Raw genomic sequence first — 13,869 nt, 5'->3', positions numbered from 1 at the left:
TCATAGGAAAACGTCTACAAGTGTAGGAAAATGTTTGTGTTTGGTGCAGATCATCACGTCCTTGTGGCGCGTGACTCAGCAGCATTAAAGGGGTTTTGCATTTAATAACATCCCCTTCCAGGGCTGGCTCCAGGTTTTTGAGGGCCCCGGGCGAAAGAGTTTCAGTGGGCCCCCCCTTTAACACATATCACGATTCATGATCGCATATATCACAGTCATGTAGTATATAACACAGCCATGTAGCATATAACACAGCCATGTAGTATATAACAGCCCACGTAGCGTATAACACAGCCACGTAATATATAGCACAGCCCACGTAGCATATAACAGCCCATATAGTATATAGAACGGCCACATATGATATAAAACAGCCCACGTAGTATATAACACAGCCCACGTAGTATATAGAACAGCCCATGTAGTATATAACACGGCCCACGTAGTATATAGAACAGCCATGTAGTATATAGCACAGCCCACGCAGCATATAACAGCCCATATAGTATATAGCACAGCCCACGTAGAATATAACAGCCCATATAGTATATAACACAGCCAAGTAGTATATAGCACAGCCAAGTAGTATATAACACAGCCAAGTAGTATATAACACAGCCATGTAGTATATAGCACAGACATGTAGTATATAGCACAGACATGTAGTATATAGCACAGACATGTAGTATATAGCACAGACATGTAGTATATAGCACAGACATGTAATATACAGCACAGACATGTAATATACAGCACAGCCCCCTCCCCCCAAGAATGGCCCCATAGTCCAATACTCTTTGTTATAGTTACAAAAAAAAAAAACACTCCTCACCTCTCAACGTGCCCACGCTGCTCCCTGCTCCGGTCTCGGCGGCTGCCGCTGCACTGCCTGACACAGCGAGTGCGCGATGATGTCATTGCGCAATCACAGCGGCAGTGTCAGAGGCAGAGTGGGGAATGATGGGAGAGGGAGCATCAGGTGACGCCTGATCATCAGGTGACGCCTCCATCATTTGCTTTGAACTTTACCGGCAGACGCCGTTATAGTTCAATGCGGAGACGGGGGAGCTGGCGACAGGCGGGCCCCCCTGCCTCACAGAGGCCCCATAGCGGCTGCATGATGAGCCGCTAGCTGAGGGCCCCTGGAGGAGCGGGGGGCCCTAGGCAGCTGCCTGCCCCTAATGCTGGCTCTGAATGGGCACCCCCTGTCTCGCTAGGGCCCCGGCACTTGCCCGGGTACGCCGGGTGCTGACGCCGGCCCTGTCCCCTTCTAATAACACCCAGTAATTGATATGTGTACGGAGGGTCCTCCACTAGGCAGCCCCATCCATAATTTCCAGCCACTATCAACCCTTCCTCTCCTTCCAAAAACCAGAGTTCATTGTCGCAATATTTTGTGGAAAAGTTTGGAAATATTATGCTCTCAAAATCCTCCAATTGTAAACCTTTAAGGAGGGTAAGGGGCAGAGGAGGGGGATGCAGCTGCAGATTTTAAATCCTTCCATTGTAAACTTGTAAGAATGGTAGGGGGCAGAGGAGGAGGAAGCAGCTCCAGGTTTTAAGTCTTCCATTTGTAAACCTGTAAGGACAGTAAGAGGCAGAGGAGGGGGATGCAGATGCAGGTTTTAAATCCTCCAATTGTAAACCTGTAAGAATGGAAGGGTGCAGAGGAGGGAGATGCAGCTGCAGGTTTTAAATCATCCAATTGTAAACCTGTAAGAATGGAAGGCTGCAGAGGAGGGAGATGCAGCTGCAGGTTTTAAGTCTTCCATTTGTAAACCTGTAAGGATGGTAAGAGGCAGAGGAGGGGGATGCAGCTGCAGGTTTTAAATCATCCAATTGTAAGCCTGTAAGAATGGTAGGGTGCAGAGGAGGGGGATGCAGCTTCAGGTTTTAAATCATCCAATTTAAACCTGTAAGAATGGTAGGGACAAAGGAGGGGGATGCAGCTGCAGGTTTAAAATCCTCCAATTGTAAACCTGTAAGGAGGGTAAGGGGCACAGGAGGGGGATGCAGCTGCAGGTTTTTATTTATATGTAGCAAAATTACTTGATAAGGAGAGTTTGGCTCAGATCACACCACAAATCTTTGCCAAAAGTAAAGGTCTGCCAGTTCTGTATCTGTCTTCGGCCTCATTCAGACGTAAGTGATTTTCTCGTGCTATTTTTTTTTTTTTTACGCACCCATTGACTTGCATTGCCTACTTTGATCAAAATCAGACACGCCTCTGCAATTTTGCGCAGAACGTTCGTTCGTGAAAAATAACGGAGAAGTGAACAGCTCCATTCACTATTACAGGTGCAAGTTTTATCCATGAAAAACACGGATTGCACTTGTACGCAAAAATGGGACATGCGAATGTGTCGTCAAAACTATCATGACTTGTTGAGTTGCAATACCAGACACATCCTATGAAAAGGAGAGGGCGCTGTTTTTTTAATTTTTCTTCTTCTAATCCTGTACATTTATTAACAATCTTCTATCTCTACAGGAGAACCCATCCTGGAACCCTGTAGGAGATATAACCAGGACCTCCTAGAACAATCCTGGAGACAAGGCGTTGTACACAACTTAATCAATCTTCAAGAAGCAAAACTGATCCAGCTGCTGAAGACATTGAGGACATCTTACCTAAAGGGTCGCCAATGATCGAGCACCATAGTCTGTGACCGCGTGTAACATACATAAGGACTGTGGGAACGCTTCCTGTTACCGGACCCCCTTTGAGTCTTGGCCAACGTAAACCATGGTTGCCTTAAGGAACAGAAATCTGAAGCTGTTTACCATCGCCTTGGCAGTTTTTGCAGTCACCATCATGTCGTTCCTTCTTAACTACACCCAGAACTCAGGGCTCGTCCTATGGAACCCCGAAACATACTTCAGGTTCTCGGGGCCATTTTTACGATTCATGACGTCCGTGCGGAGGCCGTGCAGCTGTGAGAGCTGTGTGTCCGAGACCGACAATTCCATGTGGTTTGATGAAAGATTTAATTTCACGTTCCCTCCAGTAATGACGAAACAGAACAATATGGTGTCCGAGAGTACGTACAAGTGGTGGATGGTGAGTGACCGCGCTAGTATAAAGATGCAAGCTAGGGGGCAATATTAATGACATTATTCAGCAATGCAGGCAGTATTATAATAGTTACTACATGTAGGCCCGATGCCATCGCACCGGGAGGGCGGTAATGTCACGATGGGGGCAGGCATGCGGCGATGTTGTTGCGTAATGGTATCCTGTGATAATCTAATGACTTTTGCATCAGGGGACTCATGTGCTTGACGCCTATGCTTGTTTTTGTCCCAGCGATGCTGTTGCTCTTCAAGAGTCTCATTTGCCCGTTGTTGTCTTCGACGTCGTGCCTTTGCTGCTTTCCTTTCATTGTCATTGGCGTACTTATTAGGAGGAGCCATGTTGGCGTAGATATTTGCTTTATAAAGGGGTTTTCCTACGAACAAAAGTTCATTTTAAAAATTGTTTGTGTCTGACCGTGTACAGAACATACCACAGCTCCTGGGCAGGGGAGGAAGCAAAAGACAAAACTAACATTACAGCAGGAGATGGCAGAGGATACATTTTGTGAGGTAAAATATTTTAAAAAACAGTCAGTGAAATATTTTACCTCACAAAATGAATCCACTGTGATCCCCTGCTGTAATGTCAGTATTGTCTTTTGCTTCCTCCCCTGCCCAGGAGATGTGGTATGTTCGGTACACGGTCAGACACAGTCAATTTTTAAAATGAACTTTCGTTTGTGGGAAAACCCCTTTAATGTGACCGGCTTCCTCTGCCTGTAAACACGTCGCACATCTGCCACCGGGATCAGCCAAATGATTCACAGCACCTGCGCGTAATTCGTGTAGGCGCATTAAATCAGACCGCCGCCATCTTTGTGCAGACAGATAGCGGCGATCACATTAAAACTGCGCATGCGCTCCTCCTGTACAAAGTTTGTGGGAGTCAGTGAATCATTTGGCTGATCCCGGCGGCGGCGTGTTTGCGACGGTGTTCCGCTGGTGGTACCGCGTGTGAGTGTGGTGCGTACAGTGTATAGAGTGTGTGTGGTGCGACGGTGTTCCGCTGTTGGTACCGCGCAATAGGTTGGTACCAGCAACAGTTTCCATACTGAGACACCCATCACTTGGGTGTCCCAATATGGCGGTCCGTGAACTTCCTCCGCTTAGAATTCTTGCATACGGTGACATCTGGACAGAACAGGAAATGAAAACATTGCAAGGCAATTATATAAATAGATATTCATGTATATAAGGGTATTATTATAGTAGTTATATTCTTGTACATAGGGGCAGTATTATAGTAGTTATATTCTTGTACATAGGGGCAGTATTATAGTAGTTATATTCTTGTACATAGGAGCAGTATTATAGTAGTTATATTCTTGTACATAGAAGCAGTGTTATAGTAGTTATATTCTTGTACATAGGAGCAGTATTATAGTAGTTATATTCTTGTACATTGGGGCAGTATTATCTTAGTTATATTCTTGTACATAGGAGCAGTATTATAGTAGTTATATTCTTGTACATAGGAGCAGTATTATAGTAGTTATATTTTTGTACATAGGGGCAGTATTATAGTAGTTATATTCTTGTACATAGGAGCAGTATTATAGTAGTTATATTCTTGTACATAGGCGTATTATGGTAGTTATATTATTGTACATAGGGGCAGTATTATAGTTATATTCTTGTACATAGGGGACAGTATTATAGTTATGTTCTTGTACATATGAGCAGTATTATAGTAGTTATTTTTTTGTACATAGGGGCAGTATTATAGTAGTTATATTCTTGTACATTGGTGGCAGTGTTATAGTAGTTATATTCTTGTACATAGGAGCAGTATTATAGTAGTTATATTCTTGTACATAGGAATATTATAGTAGTTATATTCTTGTACATAGGGGCAGTATTAGTTATAGTCTTGTTCATAGGGGGCAGTATTATAGTAGTTATATTCTTGTACATAGGGGACAGTATTATAGTAGTTATATTTTTGTATAAGGGTAAATTTAAATCACAAATAACTTGTTAATTTCAAGTTATTTCTGTGATTGTAGATGTTTGTTTCTTTAACTTGTGCTCTGTATATATTGCCCATTTAGTATGAACCTTTTTAACAGCCCATTTCTTGTTTTTCATTATGTACTTTTACACCTCCGTTTTGTGTCCGCTCTCTCTTCCCTTATTAGGTTGTTTTTTCAGTTTGTTATTTAGCGTCCTGCTCTATGATTTAGGATGTGAGAAGATGTAGTCACTCTGCGTATGAATGTAACTAGTATAACGCTTGTTTTCCGCCTACGCTGTGACTTTGCCCTTAACACCTGCAGACTCACACTATATGTCTTTTTATTTCGGTAATTGGCCATCGATGGCACCATGGAGGGAGGATACGAGGTGCAGGTGCAGCTTTATTTCTTGCAGCATTTTGTCTGATGCTGACATATGGAGCCGGCAGAGGTAGAGTTTTGCTTGTTAGGCTAAATGAAGTGGCAGACTCAAACTCAGTAATTGTGTTTTTTAGGTATATATAAACGAGGTGACAAATATGTAAAGACTAACTGAAGAGCCTGGCGTTGCCCTGGCATAGTAACTATCTGTGATTAGTTATAGTGCCTCACTTCTCTCATTTTCCCCCTTAACACCTGTCATTTTGACCTCACACCTCTCATTTTCCCCTCAGTATATACCTCTATGTCATCTCCCCTGTATGTAGTATATACCTGTATGTCATCTCCCCTGTATCTACTATATAATTGTCTAAGGGTCACTTCCGTCTTTCTGTCTGTCCTTCTGTCTTTCTTTCTGTCACGGATATTCATTGGTCGCGGCCTCTGTTTGTCATGGAAATCCAAGTCGCTGATTGGTCGTGGCAAAACAGCCACGACCAATCAGCGACGGGCACAGTCCGGCGGCAACATGGCCGCTCCTTTCTCTTCGCAGTAAGTGCCCGCTCCGTACTCCCCTCCAGTCAGCGCTCACACAGGGTTAATGGCAGCGCTAACGGACCGCGGTGTAACGCACTCCGTTAACGCTGCTATTAACCCTGTGTGACCAACTTTTTTACTATTGATGCTGCCTATGCAGCATCAATAGTAAAAAGATCTAATGTTAAAAATAATAATAAAAAAAAATTGTTATATACTCACCGTCCTTCGGCCCCCCGGATCAGGAATCGGCCTTTCCTGCTCCTCGCGACGCCCTGGTGATTGCATTCATCGCGGTCTCGCAAGATGATGACGTAGACCGCTATGTCATCATCTCGCGAGACCGCAATGCACTCTTGAGACCGGAGCGCTCGAGGAGCGTCGGTAACCGCTTCGATCCAGGGGCCAACAGAGGGTGAGTATATAACTATTTTTTATTTTAATTCTTTTTTTTAACAGGGATATGATGCCCACATTGCTATATACTGCGTGGGCTGTGCAATATATTATGCGGGCTGTGCAATATACTACATGGGCTGTGCAATATATTACGTGGGCTGGGCAATATACTACGGGGGCTGTGCTATATACTGCGTGGGCTGTGCTATATACTGCGTGGGCTGTGCAATATACGCTGTGCAATATACTACGCGGGCTGTGCAATGTACTTCGTGAGCTGTGCAATATAGTACGCGGGCTGTGCAATATAGTATGCGGGCTGTGCAATATAGTATGCGGGCTGTGCAATATAGTATGCGGGCTGTGCAATATAGTATGCGGGCTGTGCAATATAGTATGCGGGCTGTGCAATATACTACGCGGGCTGTGCAATATACTACGCGGGCTGTGCAATATACTACGCGGGCTGTGCTATATACTCTGTGGGCTGTGCTATATACTCTGTGGGCTGTGCTATATACTCTGTGGGCTGTGCTATATACTACGTGGCCTGTGTTATACACTACGTGGCATGTGTTATACACTACGTGGCCTGTTATATACTGCGTGCGTGGTACTGCGCGGGCTGTGCAATATACTACGCGGGCTGTGCAATATACTACGCGGGCTGTGCAATATACTACGCGGGCTGTGCAATATACTACATGGGCTGTGCTATACACTCCGTGGGCTGTGCTATATACTCCGTGGGCTGTGCTATGTACTCCGTGGGCTGTGCCATATACTCCGTGGGCTGTGCTATATACTACATGGCTGTACAATATACTACGTGACTGTGCTATATACTACGTGGCCGGCCACGAATAATCAGCGACAGGCGCAGTCCGGCCGCAATTTGGTGCGGGATTTGAACCACACTTCGCTAATTAGTCACGGCCGGCCGAATCCTGTGTATCCAATGTATTATTCTAAAATCTTCATAAATAAACTACATACATATTCTAGAATACCCGATGCGTTAGAATCGTGCTACCATCTAGTATAGTATATAGCTGTGTTATCTCCTCCTGTATATAGTAGATACATGTATCTCATCTCTGCTGTATATAGTATATACCTGTATGTCCTCTCCCCTATATATACCTGTATGTCCTTTCCCCTGTATATAGTATATACCTGTATGTCATCTCCCCTGTATTTAGTATATACCTGTGTCATCTCCCCTGTATATAGTATATACCTGTGTCATCTCCCCTGTATATAGTATGTACCTGTATGTCATCTCCTCCTGTATATAGTATATACCTGTATGTCATCTCCCCTGTATATAGTATATACCTGTATGTCATCTCCTCGTATATAGTATATACCTGTATGTCATGTCCTCCTGTATATAGTGTATACCTGTATGTCATATCCTCCTGTATATAGTATATACCTCCATGTCATCTCCTCCTGTATTAGACCTCGTCCACATGTTATTTGGTCAGTATTTTTACCTCAGTATTTGTAAGCTCTAAAACTTGGAGTAAAACAATCAGAGGAAAGTTTAGAAACACGTCACCACTTCTGTATTTTTCTCCCACTCGTGGTTTTGGCTTATAAATACTGAGGTAAAATACTGACCAAATACTGAACGTGTGATTGTGGCTTTATACACAGCCTCCACCTGCAGCGCCTCACTCTTCTCTATACACAGCCTCATACTGCAGCAGCTCCTCACTTCTCTCATTTTGCCCCTCACACATCTATCCATGAGGGTCCTCCCTTTCCATTCATGTTATGCCTCACAGAAGCAACTCCATTTCTAGACACAACGGAGCTAGATGTGGCCTGTGCCTGCTATGCGGAGTGGGCATTGCTGATACATACACACACACTCAACTTTATATACGTATAGATAGTACAATGGATGATTGATTCGCAGCTCGTACTGCAGCCTGTTTACACTAATCAGACCAACTTGCTGTGTGTATCGGCCCTCGATGACTCACACTCGTGATGGACCCTCTGGTCTATCCCATCCTAGGCTAGATAAGCAAAGAAAGATGCCCACTGGACCATTAATCGCTATGGATTGGAATTTACCTGTGTTAGCCAAAATTCCTAAAATAAAAGGAACCGTTGAATTAATTAAAAAGGGGCCCCCGTGTAAACTCCTAAGTTATTTATTTTATTTAAATTACCTACAAGCGGCATTTGCCTCTTTAAAAGGTCCCAACACATTGTCTTTAAGCTTCGGAATAAATTGTAAGGAAGTGGTTAGTTTTCCTACAGTGCCTCCGCAGGTGGAAGCAAGTATTACAAAGATCTCATTCATGCTGAGTCCTCCAAAGTGAAGACTTCTAAGTACTTTCTGCATGGAGTCATGAATGAGAGTCATTAATAGGGGTCCATTCTACGTCAGAAATTTGACTATTTGAAAACTGAAATATGGCCACCGTCACATGGAAAGTCAAGCTATAGAGTCTGTGACCCCCTGATTCTGGATGTTACAGTAGTTCCCAGCAGTTAGACCCCCCACTAATCACATGTTGCTGTTACGTCTCTTGATGACGTCTGCAAAAGTTTTCCTTCAAGTATCAATCAATTTTTTCTTTCTGCACACAGAGGTTACAAGGTGAGAAGAAACCGATGGAAATCAACAAAGCCATCGAAGAAATGTTTAAAGTTATCCCAGGTCACAACAATCTGCAGAATCATAACCCAGACCGATGCCGAACATGTGCCGTAGTGGGCAACTCCGGAAACCTCAAAGGCTCCGAATACGGGCAGGAAATTGACAGCCACAACTTTGTGTTCAGGTGAGACTGGCGACCGGTGCTACAAGCTAGTCAAGGAAAAGGGCCTGATGGAAAATTCTCATATCTAAGAAGCGGAAACGGGTTTCTAGTGATGTTATATACAAAAATAGGGGGCAGTATTATAGTAGTTATTTTCTTGTACATTATTATTATTTATTTATATAGCACCATTAATTCCATGGTGCTGTACATGAGAAATTAGTTACGTACAGCGTTATAGATATCGTTTACAGTAAACAAATTTACAATAACAGACTGGTACAGACGGGAGAGGACCCTGTCCTTGCGGACCTACATTTTACAGGGTAATGGGGAAGAGACAGAAGGTCGGGGGTGCGGCAGCTCGGGTGGTGGGGAGGCGGCAGCTCTGGTGGTGGTGAGGCGGCAGCTCGGGTGGTGGTGAGGCGGCAGAATGGTTATTGCAGGCTGTAGGCTTTCCTGAAGAGCTGGGTTTTCAGGTTCCGTCTGAAGGATGCGAGGGTGGTGGATAATCGGACTTGTTGAGGCGTGGAATTCCAGAGGATGGGGGATATTCGGGAGAAATCTTGGAGGCGGTTGTGTGAGGAACGAATAAGTGTGGAGGAGAGTAGGAGGTCTTGGGAGGATCGAAGATAACGTGAGGGAAGATAGTGGGAGATTAGTTCAGAGATATATGGAGGGGACAGGTTGTGGATGGCTTTGTAGATCAGTGCTAGTAGTTTGAACTGGATTCATTGGGGAATTGGGAGCCAGTCGAGGGATTCGCAGAGGGGAGAAGCAGGGGAGTAGCGAGGAGAGAGGTGGATTAGCCGGGCAGCAGAGTTGAGGACAGACTGGAGTGGTGCAAGAGAGTTAGCGGGGAGGCCACAGAGGAGGGTGTTGCAGTAATTGAGGCGCGAGATGATTAGGGCATGCACAAGAGTTTTAGTAGATTGTGGGCTGAGCAAGAACGGATTCTGGCAATATTTTTGAGTTGGAGGCGACAGGAGGTGGCAAGGGTTTGGACGTGAGGTTTGAAGGACAGGACAGAGCCGACGGTTACTCAGAGGCAGCGGATTACAGGTGCAGGAGAGCGCGTGATGCCGTTTACCATAATTGATAGATCAGGTAGGGGGGATACGTGAGATGGAGGAAAGATGATGAGTTCAGTTTTGTCTACATTGAGTTTTAGGAAGCGAGAGGTGAAGGAGGATATGGCTGACAGACACTTAGGGATTCCGGATAGCAGAAATGACACATCTGGGCCAGAGAGGTAGATGTGTCGTCCGCATACAGGTGGTACTGGAAGCCATAGGACTTTATGAGTTGTCCTAGGCCAAGGGTATAGATGGAAATAAGTAGGGGCCCTAGCACAGAGCCTTGAGGGACTCCAACAGAGAGAGGGCGGGATGAGGAGGTAGTGTGGAAGTGGGAAACACTAATTGTGTAGTCGGGAAGGTATGAGGCAATCCAGGACAGGCAAGGTCTTTGATGCCAAGGGAAGAAAGAATCTGTAGCAGTAGGCAGTGGTCGACTGTGTCGAAGGCAGAGGACAGGTCGAGGAGGAGGAGGATGGAGAACTGTCTGTTAGTTTTGGCTGAGAATAAGTCAGTAGTAATTTTGGTCAGGGCAGTTTCGGTTGAGTGGTGGGGCGGAAGCCAGATTGGAGCTTGTCAAGGAGTTAGATGAGAGGTGGGAGGAAAGTTGAGCATGGACATGCTGCTCAAGGAGTTCTGAAGCAAATGGGAGCAGTGATATGGGGCGATAGCTGGGCGTAGCAGTTGGGTCAAGGTTAGTTTTTTTTGAGGATGGGTGTGATGGTGGCATGTTTGAAGGCAGAGGGGAAGGTACCAGAAGATAGCGATATGTTGAAGAGATGGGTTAGGCCTGGAATGAGCATGTTAGTGAGGTTGGGGAGCAGGTGGGAAGGGATGGGGTCAAGTGCACAGGTGGTGAGGTGTGATTTGGAAAGAAGGTGAGTAAGCTCTCCTTCAGTGATGTTGGAGAGGGAGGTTATTCAGGAAGGGCAGAGGTCTGGTATATGGAGAGGTTGGGGTGGTGGAACAGTAAAGGTTTGCCTTGTTTGGTCAATCTTGTTTTTGAAGTAGGTGGCAAAGTCATCGGAAGAGATGAGGGGAGTTGGACGTGGCAGTGGTGGGCGGAGGAGAGAGTTAAATGTGCTGAACAGTTGTTTTGTGTTGTACATAGGGGCAGTATTATAGTAGTTATATTCTTGTACATAGGGGGCAGTATTATAGTGGTTATATTCTTGTACATAGGGGCAGTATTATAGTAGTTATATTCTTGTACATAGGGAGCAGTATTATAGTGGTTATATTCTTGTACATAGGGGCAGTATTATAGTAGTTATATTCTTGTGCATAGGAGCAGTATTATAGTAGTTATATTCTTGTACATAGGAGCAATATTATAGTAGTTATATTCTTGTACATAGGAGCAGTATTATAGTAGTTATATTCTTGTACATAGGAGCAGTATTATAGTAGTTATATTCTTGTATATAGGAGCAGTATTATAGTAGTTATATTCTTGTACATAGGGGCAGTATTATAGTAGTTATATTCTTGTATATAGGAGCAGTATTATAGTAGTTATATTCTTGTACATAGGGGCAGTATTATAGTAGTTATATTCTTGTATATAGGGGCAGTATTATAGTAGTTATATTCTTGTACATAGGGGCAGTATTATAGTAGTTATATTCTTGTACATAGGAGCAGTATTATAGTAGTTATATTCTTGTACATAGGGGCAGTATTATAGTAGTGATATTCTTGTATATAGGAGCAGTATTATAGTAGTTATATTCTTGTACATAGGGGCAGTATTATAGTAGTTATATTCTTGTATATAGGGGCAGTATTATAGTAGTTATATTCTTGTACATAGGGGACAGTATTATAGTAGTTATATTCTTGTACATAGGAGCAGTATTATAGTAATTATATTCTTGTACATAGGAGCAGTATTATAGTAGTTATATTCTTGTACATAGGAGCAGTATTATAGTAGTTATATTCTTGTACATAGGAGCAGTATTATAGTAGTTATATTCTTGTACATAGGGGCAGTATTATAGTAGTTATATTCTTGTACATAGGGGACAGTATTATAGTAGTTATATTCTTGTACATAGGAGCAGTATTATAGTAGTTATATTCTTGTACATAGGGGACAGTATTATAGTAGTTATATTCTTGTACATAGGAGCAGTATTATAGTAGTTATATTTTTGTACATGGGGGCAGTATTATAGTAGTTATATTCTTGTACATAGGAACAGTATTATAGTAGTTATATTTTTGTACATGGGGGCAGTATTATAGTAGTTATATTCTTGTACATAGGGAGCAGTATTATAGTAGTTATATTTTTGTACATGGGGGCAGTATTATAGTAGTTATATTCTTGTACATAGGAACAGTATTATAGTAGTTATATTTTTGTACATACGAGCAGTATTATAGTAGTTATATTCTTGTACATAGGGAGCAGTATTATAGTAGTTATATTTTTGTACATGGGGGCAGTATTATAGTAGTTATATTCTTGTACATAGGGAGCAGTATTATAGTAGTTATATTTTTGTACATGGGGGCAGTATTATAGTAGTTATATTCTTGACATAGGGGCAGTATTATAGTAGTTATATTCTTGTACAAGGTGGCGATATTACACTTTGTGTTGTGTATATTGCAGTTTACATATTCTGTTTGTTTGGTTCTGTATATAACTGATTGATAATTGGTCATTGTAATCGGTTTTCGCAGCCCCGTGACTCGTGTTCCTGATCCCCATCACTGGGGTGAGAATCTTGTTCAGGAATTATCTACATTATATTGTCATTCTGCAGATGGAAAATGAAATGTCAAACAAAGTCATTTACAATTGAGAGCCATCCTTTCCCTAATCCAGTTATTTCTCTGGGCTTTAGGGCTGTTTTCGTTCTTCTCGGCTTCTGATATCATGAAGGTGTTTTCTTTAGAGTCGAATGTTCTTTTAATAAAAATCTCTTTCCATAATTGCCCTTGATGTAGATTGCATTAGATGATGTGTTTTGGCTTATGAAGCATATGGCGGGGTGGAATCTGCGACGCTTTGGTTCTTCAGCTCTGCCGTCCTCACAGCTAATAAACAGCCTGACTGGTGACTGTCTGCAGCGTCTGTGCGAGGAAGGTCACGTTCTGCAGGGACGGCGGTCTGAGGATTGATCTTTCTGATGGAAACATATTGCTGTGCTCTGACTGTTAATTTCATGTGAATAGACTCATGTAGCAGAGCTGAATTTGTCGTGCAATTCTTTAGCATAACTCACAGGACTGCAGAGACCCAACGATGACCTAAATGTGGAACACTGCATCCGACAACTTGTGGTTATTCAATCTTTCCTGCTTCTGACAACTCATATTTTTCAGTGTTGCCGATCAAATCATACGAGTTGTCAGAAATAGTAACGATGGGAAATAAGTTGTCAGACATTGTCAAACTGGAACATTTGAGTCAGATGTTCTACTTTTGCTATTTCTGACAACTCATGTTCCAGCTTTACGACTCTTCACAAATCAGATCTAACTTCTGACAACGTCTATGCTCCAGCTTTTATATTTCGGACAACTCATCTGTTCCTGGTTCAATATTTCTGATAATTCAGAGTTATAATGTAAATATTTCTGAAAACTCAAATGTTCCAGCTTTACATCGTCTAACAATTCACCTGTTCCAGCTGTGCTACTTCTGAC

At 43.0% G+C, this 13,869-nt stretch overlaps 1 protein-coding gene across 2 annotated transcripts in view; it reads left to right on the top strand.

The window, feature by feature from the left end:
- Nucleotides 1–13,869, top strand: part of ST3GAL1 (ST3 beta-galactoside alpha-2,3-sialyltransferase 1) — a 171,711-nt gene that overhangs the window by 134,054 nt on the left and 23,788 nt on the right. For both annotated transcript variants that reach the window (XM_069731944.1, XM_069731945.1), the window contains exons 3-4: nt 2,492–3,061; nt 8,958–9,151. In XM_069731944.1, coding sequence (XP_069588045.1) covers nt 2,747–3,061; nt 8,958–9,151 — 509 coding nt within the window. In that variant the 5' untranslated portion in view covers nt 2,492–2,746. The remainder of the gene's footprint in view (nt 1–2,491; nt 3,062–8,957; nt 9,152–13,869) is intronic.

The sequence above is a fragment of the Ranitomeya imitator genome, chromosome 6, assembly GCF_032444005.1.
Source record: "Ranitomeya imitator isolate aRanImi1 chromosome 6, aRanImi1.pri, whole genome shotgun sequence".
Taxonomy (NCBI): Eukaryota; Metazoa; Chordata; class Amphibia; order Anura; family Dendrobatidae; genus Ranitomeya; species Ranitomeya imitator.
The sequence above is the reverse complement of the archived record's forward strand: the minus strand, read 5'-3'. Positions and strand labels throughout refer to the sequence as shown.